This window comes from Mandrillus leucophaeus, unplaced genomic scaffold (genome assembly GCF_000951045.1).
Source record: "Mandrillus leucophaeus isolate KB7577 unplaced genomic scaffold, Mleu.le_1.0 Scaffold160, whole genome shotgun sequence".
Lineage (NCBI taxonomy): Eukaryota > Metazoa > Chordata > Mammalia > Primates > Cercopithecidae > Mandrillus > Mandrillus leucophaeus.
In genome coordinates this window covers 2821134-2829188 of record NW_012101588.1, presented here as the reverse complement: position 1 = coordinate 2829188, position 8055 = coordinate 2821134, and the positions used below count along the sequence as shown (strand labels likewise).

The following is an 8055-nucleotide window of genomic DNA, read 5'->3' as shown; positions in this document are numbered from 1 at the left end:
CCTCCTCCTCCTTCTCTTTCTCCTACTTCTTCTTTTTTTTTTTTTTTTTGAGAGATAGGGCCTCACTCTGTCACCCAGGCTGGAAGGCTGGAGTGCAGTGGCATGATATGACTCACTACTGTAACCTTGAACTCCTGGGCTTAAGCAATCCTCGCACCTCAGCCTCCCAAGTAGGCAGGATGACAGACCCACACTGCCACACCCAGCTAATTTTCTTATTTTTTGTAGAGCTAGGATTTTGCTATGCTGTCCAGGCTGGTCTTGAACTCCTGGCCTCAAGTGATCCTCCCTTGGCCTCCCAAAGTGCTGGGATGATAGGCATGAGCCATCACACCTGGTTTGCTCATGCATTATTCTATCAGTGCAATCATTTATTCATGCAACAAATACTTACTGAGCATTCAGTCTATGCAAGACATTGTGTTTCAGAACGGGACAGATGAAGCATATAAGCTGCTTGGTAGAATGAAGCAATCATTCACACAGCAGAGCGTCTTGTGATGGGAGTTTTACTATCGTACTACTGCTGCTTCACTGATAGTGCTTATACAGCATTCAGTTTGTGCCAAATGTTTTAAATGCTTTACACGGATTTGCCTTTTTAGTCATCGCAACAACCCTCAGAAGTAAATAATATTATCATCCCCAATTCACACATGAAGGAACGGAGGCACAAAGAGGTGAAATAAGTGATAGAAATACATTAAGTCAGGATTCCAGCCCAGGCAATGTGGCTCCACAATACAAAGTGTTTAGTTTTAAGAAAATGTACTACATCCTTACCTTGAGATCATAAAAGTTATCGATGAGAGTTATGAATCTTCGACCTTGAGTTCTGTTTGCCAGAGTAAATTGCGGAATGTTTCGTAAAAATATTGTATCAAAATTCTTTGATAGTTCCAAATAGTCACTGGCTCCAAGTGGCTATGATTAAAATGAAATAAAGAAAATTAAAAAATAAATCAATTCTGGTTGCCTTTGGATTAGTTTAGTGTGAAAACACCTCTTTCTTGTCACGGTGTGATCTAGGTGGTGGCTTTGGGTAACTTGACCAAATGGGGCAGTGTTTTCAGAGTAGGCTAAGGACACAGACAACGTACACTGTGTTGCCTTAATAGTGATGTAAAAAAGGGGTAAGAGAGAAGACGAGTGTGGTGGGGAGTTAAAGAATATCTCTAGCCACAGCCTCAGCTGGTACTCTTTAGGTCTCTGTCCATATTTTTATTTCTATGACATCACTTTAAACATGTTCTAATAAATCCTTCCCGTGACTCAACTGCAAACTGCCAGTATTGGTCAATGGAGCTATTTGATAACGGCATGCTGAAGATTATACCGCCATTTTGAAATAAAGACTGTGCGTCAGTATGAAAATTATCAGAAATTATTTTTAGTTTAATTTAAGGTACAATTATTCAAGTGCAACATTGCTAACCTCTGTAGGAAATACTGAAGGGCTTAAGTGAGCAGGAGCAGATGAGAGCCCCAGAAAAACTGGAGGCAGGGCACTGCCTCTTGATACGAGGAGAATTTGGGACTCAAGGTCCACAATATTATTCATAAAAGTGCCACCTACAAATGTAAAGCACTTGTTTCTGAACATGAATTTAACTCCTGAACATTAGGAACACGATCTGCAAACACATTATTTGGGGTTAGGAACACTCCCAGGAAATGTTACCTCTGCTCGTTTTAAGCTGCCTGTGGATGACTATACTCTGTGAGCAGCAAACCATGAGCACATGTTGGGAGAGTGTTTCTGGCCCTGCTGGAGTCGGGAGAAGGCAGAGACCGAGTGGCCCAGGAGCTGCTCTGAAGTCCCTCTGGAAGCTTCTGGGTTACCCTGACCGACCTCTAGGACACAGGTGGCTGAGCCTCCTCAGTTTCTGGCAGAATCCATCATTACTCCTCCCTGCCCAGAAATGTCTATCTCATTTGGGAAGTCCTTTGCATGAAACTTCTTTCAGAAATGTTGATAAGGCGATATTCCTGGGAGAATTAGGAAACCGTGAGGAGGAGGAGAGTCATTCTCACCTTTGTCCATTCACTTAAGCCTACCACTGTCCTACCAACCAGCTGAAATCAGTTATGCTCAGGAAAGAAGAATTTGCATAGAGGTGTGGGGAGGTACAAGTGGGAGGTACAAGTAAATCCAGAGAGTTAGGTTCTGGAGAAGTGGTTCCCTACATAGAGAGCAGTTCTAAGAAGGATGCAGCGATTATGCGACCTAGGCAATGGGCACAAAACCAGAGACAAAGAACACCAAGAATGACCCGAGTCCTTTGGAAATGTGCTGACCGTGCCCCTTCCTCCCATCTCTTCTCACCAACCAGCTAACAAATGGTGGCCAGGAGGAGGCAACCTCCGCCCTTCCCATTTTCCTTCCCTGGCTGGAGAGCCTCTACCTCCAGACCCTGTGCCGGGCCTTAGCTGAGACAAGCCGGAGGGTTCCAGTGTGCTGTGGGTTTTTCTGGGAGTGGGGTGGGGTTGGTTTAAACTTGCTTCTCTTCCAAAAGAATCCTGCTATTGAGCCCAATACAGACCAGGAGCACGTGTTACTAGAGAAGCTGGGAGTGAGGGCTCTGGAAGGCCTGGATCTGACTCCTCAGTTGCTACTTATCAACTGGGTGTCACTGGCAAGTTACATCATCTTCCTGTTCCTTAGTTTTCTCATTTGTAAAATGGGGATTTGATTCCTATCTGACAGAATTGTGAGGATTAAATAAAATAATACATGCAAAGCATTTAGCACAGTGCCTGGGGCATACATTAGTATTCAAACCATCTTAGTGACTTTTATTTTTATTATTTTGAGCTCAAATGATTGGGCTCAGTACAAATGAATTGAGTATGTCATTCTCAAGAGGAATCCAAGACCCTAAATCAGCCTTTGTGCACTTGTCTGTCTTGGGAGTCACAGCAGGCACCAGATGAGACTGTAGAATCACCAAATAGTGAAAACAATCCCCGAAAGGGAGAGAGGGGAGGGCAAAATACGGTGTCTTTTTGTAAAAAGGAAAACTCATACATTAAGACTCTCATGCTCTGAAGGTACACTACTTTTTTTGAGATCAGTTAGGATTTAGTGTCTCATCTTGTGTAAACCAGAAAGTATATGTAAAACAATGTAAAACCTCACATTAGGTATGTAGTTATGTATAATTAAGCTCACTCTTTATGCATGGATGTGATTTCTATCAGAATAACTACATGCCCAAGGAAAATCATTATCAGAAGTGCACTGAAGTGCCCAGGGCAACTGAAAATCAGAATTTTGCCCATTCAGCTATTTTACAAATTATACACCTTTGGCAGTAGGTTCTGCAATTGCCATTATATTAGCAACTATTCCTTCCCCTCATATCCCTAAAACAATTACATACTCATTCACATAAAGAAAACAAAGCTCAATAGAGTTATCTGTCTCCTTTCAAGACAACCGTCATTGGGCGAATGTGGAATTGTTGTTTAATACATTCAGTTTAGGATGAGGAAAAAGTTCTAGAGGTAGACAGTGTTGATCACTGTACAACGATATGAATGTACTTAATGCCTCTGAACTGTACACTTAGAATTAGTTAAAATGGTCAATTTTATGTTATATAGTATTTTACTACAATAAAAAAAAGTCATTCAAACAAGGAGAGGTTAGTCGTTGCCAAAGAGATCTCTCTCAATTTAAGCCATGAAGAGATAGCAATATTACTTTTTTCTTTAAAAACATGAGAAAGAAGAATGAAATGTATTAATCAAAGAAGGAAGTTTCCCCCCCGCCCTCAAAAAAAAATCAGGTCCAATAAGAATAGGACTAATTTAAAAGAATGACATTTTGGTTTTTAATAAATTCATGGGTAAGCATATTTCTAAAAAGAAAAGTTCAAAAAAGTAAAAAATAAAAAAGAGAATAATAAATAGGAAAGATAAACAAGAAAAACAATTCAGTTGGCTCTCCATATCTGTGGGTTCCACATCTGCAGATCCAACCAACTGCCGATCAAAATATTTGAAAAAAATATATAACACAAAAACCAACACAAATATTAACAAGTAATACATTATAACAACTATTTACATAGCATTTACATTGCACTAGGTATTATAAATAATCTGGAGATAATTAAAGTATAGCAGAGGAAGCCAGGCCCAGTGGCTCATGCCTGTAATCCCAGCACTTTGGGAAGCTGAGGTGGGTAGATCACTTGAGCTCAGGAGTTGGAGACCAATTTGGGCAATATAGTGAAACCCCATCTCTACAAAAGATACACAAAGTTAGCCAGGGGTGGTGGTATGTGCCTGTGGTTGCAGCTACTCAGGAGGCTGAGGTGGGAGGATCGCTTGAGCCTGGGAGTCTGAGTTTGCAGTAAACTGAGATCACCACCATTGCACTCAAGCCTGGTCGTCTGAGACCTTGTCTCAGAAACAAACAAAAAATACGGGAGGATGTGCATGGGTTATATGCAAATACTACTCCATTTTATATCAGGGACTTCAGGATCTGCAGATTTGGTGTCTGTGGAAGGTCCTGGAACCAATTACCCATGGATACAGAGGGGTGACTGTACTTTAAAGTAAACCAGTCAAAATCCATGACACAGCCCAGGTCAATATGCTCCCATTTATAGCATGTCTTAATTTTAGCAATTTTTTCCCATGTAGGGATGATGACTAGCGTGTTGTCAGTATTTTTCTCCATAAATGTCAGACAATATCAAGTACATCTACGTATGTATATTGCCTCTGCTCCATTACTTTCTCTTCTCCTTCTGATACTTTAAACGAACCTAGGTTAAATGTCATACTCTCCTTTTATCCTTTATTTTGTATATTTCTTTATTACTTCTCCATGATTCATTTTGGATAGTTTTTCTGATCCACTGTGATTCTCCTTAGCTGTGTTTAATCTGCTCTTAAGCTCATCCCTTGAGCCCTTAATTTTGGTTACTACACTTTGTAGCTCTAGAATTTCCACTGATTCTTTTTCAAGTTTGAGATGTCTCTTTTTGTTATCTCTAGATCTCTTCTGAAGCATAGTTCCAAGTCCATTTTTTTAAAAAAAAAAAAAAAAAAAAATCCAAGCTCAGGGCTTGAGGTTTTCTAAGTATTTAGCTGAAAATCTGGCTGAAGTCCATGAGAGGGCTGGCTTATTTCTGCTTTATGCTAATTCCTAAGTGCAGTGCTTCAGGACTTCAGGATGAAATCTACTCCGGACTTTATCCAAAATTGGGGAGACAGGCAGTTAAATAGGTTCCCATCCATGGATGGCCCTGGTCTCTGACTTTTGTCCCACTAACACAATAAGGCTGCCAAAAGTAAGCTCAGTTCACCTCATTTTGAAAACAAGATTGCTTAGTACATACCAATATCCATGTTTTTCTCTTCTTTCTGGCCACACAGATAGACTACGGGCACCCTTCATTTTATTGTGCTTCATTTTACTGCATAAATTCTGAAGATACTTTTGTTTCGTTTACAAATTGAAGATTTGTGGCAACTCTGCATCAAGCAAGTTTGTTGGTGATATTTTTCCAACAGCATGTGCTCACTTCATGTCTCTGTGTCACATTTTGGTAACTGTCACAATATGTCACACTTTTTCATTATTATTATATCTGGTATGGTGATCTGGGATCAGTGATCTTCCATGTTACTGTTGTAATTGCTTTGGGGTGCCACGAACCACACCCTCATACGACGGTGGACTTAATTGACGCATTTTGTGTGTTCTGACTGCTCCACCACTGGCTGTTCCCCCATCTTTCTTTCTCTCCTCAGGCTTTCCTATTCCCTGAGATACAACAATATTAAAATTAGGTCAATTAATAACACTACAGTGGTCTCTGTGCTCAAGTGAAAGGAAGAGTTGTACATCTCTCATATAAAAGCTAAAGCTAGAAATGATTATGCTTAGTGGGGAAGGTATGTCAAAAGTCAAGACAGAAGCTAGGCCTCTTGAGCCAGTTAGCCAAGTTGTGAATGAAAAGGAAAATTTCTTGAAGGAAATAAAAAGTGCTACTCCAGTGAACACACAAACAATAAGAAAGTAAAAAAGCATTATTGTTGATTTGGGGAAAGTCTGAGTGGTCTAGATAGAAGATCAGACCAGCCACAATGCTTCCTTAAGCCAAAGCCTAACACAGAGCAAGGCCCTGACTCTCCTCCATTATACGAAGATTGAGAGAGGTGAGGAAGTTGCAGAAGAAAAATCGGAAACTAGCAGAGGTTGGTTCACCAGGTTTAAGGAAAGAAGCCATCTCGATAACGAAAGTTCATGGTGAAACAGCAAGTGCTGATGTAGAAGCTGCAGCAAGATCTAGTTAAGATCATTCATGAAGGTGGCTACACTAAACAACAGATTTTCAATGCAGATGAATCAGAAGAAGATGCCCTCTGTGACTTGCATAGCTAGAGGGAAGTCAATGCTTGGCTTCAAAGCTTCAAAAGGATAGACTGACTCTCTTGCTAGGGGCTAATGCAGCTGGTGACTTTAAGTTGAAGCCAATGCTCATTTACCATTTTGAAAATCCTAGAGCCCTTAAGAATGATGCTAAATCCACTCTGCCTGTGCCCTAAAAATGGAACAACAAAGCCTGGATGACAGCACATCTTTTTATAGCATGGTTTACTATGTATTTTAAGCCCCCTTTAATAGCTACTGCTCAGAAAAAATAGACTTCTTTCAAAAGATCACTGCTCATTGACAATGCACTTGGTCACCCAAGAGCTCTGGTGGAACTATACAAAGAGATGAATGTTGTTTTCATGACTGTTAACACAACATCCATTCTGCAGCTGATGGATTAAGAAGTAATTTTGACTTTCAAGTCTAATTATTTAAGAAATACATTTTGGAAGGCCATAGCTGCCACATATAGTGATGCCTTTGATAGATCTGGGCTAAGTTAATTGAAAACTTTCTGGAAAGGATTCATCAGTCTACACACCATGAAGAACATTAGTGCTTCATGGGGAGGAGGTCAAAATATCAACATTAATAGGAGTTTGGAAGAAGAGGACTCCAAGCCTCATGGATGACTTGGAGAGGTTCAAGAGGAAGTAACTGCAGATGTGGTGGAAATAGCAAGAGAACTAGAATTAGAAGTGGAACCTGAAGATATGGCTGAATTGCTGCAATCTCATGATCAAACTTGAACTGATAAAGAGTTGCTTCTTATGGATGACAAAGAAAGTGGTTTCTTGAGATGGAATCTACTCCTGGTGAAGATGGTGTGAACACTGTTGAAATGATAACAAAGGATTTAGCCTATTATATAAACTTAGCTGTTAAAGTGGCAGGGGTTGAGAGGAGTGACTCCAATTTCAAAAGAAGTTCTGCTGTGAGTAGATGCTATCAAACAGCATCACTTGCTACAAAGAAATCTTTTGTAAAAGGAAGAGTCCGTTGTACAGCAAAGTTCATTGTCTTATTTTAAGAAATTGTCACAGTCATCCTAACCTTCAGTAATCACCACTGTGATCAGTCAACAGTCATCAACATTGAGGCAAGAGGTTGGGCACGGTGGTTCACGCCTATAATCCCAGCACTTTGGGAGGCCAAGGCAGGCGGATCACTTGAGGTCAGGAGTTTGAGACCAGCCTGGCCAACATGGGGAAACCCTGTGTCTACTAAATATACAAAACCAGGCCAGGCACGGTGGCTCATGCCTATAATCCCAGCACTTTGGGAGGCCGAGGTGAGTAGATCACCTGAGGTAGGGAGTTCGAGACCAGCCTGATAAACAGGGAGAAACCCCGTCTCTACTAAAAATACAAAAATAGCCGGGTGTGGTGGCACGTGTCTGTAATCCCAGCTACTCAGGAGGCCGAGGCAGAAGAATCACTTAAACCCAGGAGGCAGAGGTTGTGGTGAGCCAAGATTGCGCCATTGCACTCCAGCCTGGGCAACAAGAGCAAAACTCCATCTCAAAAAACAAACAAACAAAAACAAAACAAAACAAAACCGGGCATGGTGGCTGCACCTGTAATCTCAGCTACTCAGGAGGCTAAGGCAAGAGAATCGCTTGAACCTGGGAGGCAGAGGTTGCAGTGAGCCGAGAT

At 41.1% G+C, this 8055-nt stretch overlaps 1 protein-coding gene across 1 annotated transcript in view; it reads right to left on the bottom strand.

Moving 5' to 3' along the window:
- Nucleotides 1–8055, bottom strand: part of LACE1 (lactation elevated 1) — a 236386-nt gene that overhangs the window by 6334 nt on the left and 221997 nt on the right. The window contains exon 11 of the mRNA XM_011975943.1: nt 784–924. Within this exon, the coding sequence (XP_011831333.1) occupies nt 784–924 (141 nt within the window). The remainder of the gene's footprint in view (nt 1–783; nt 925–8055) is intronic.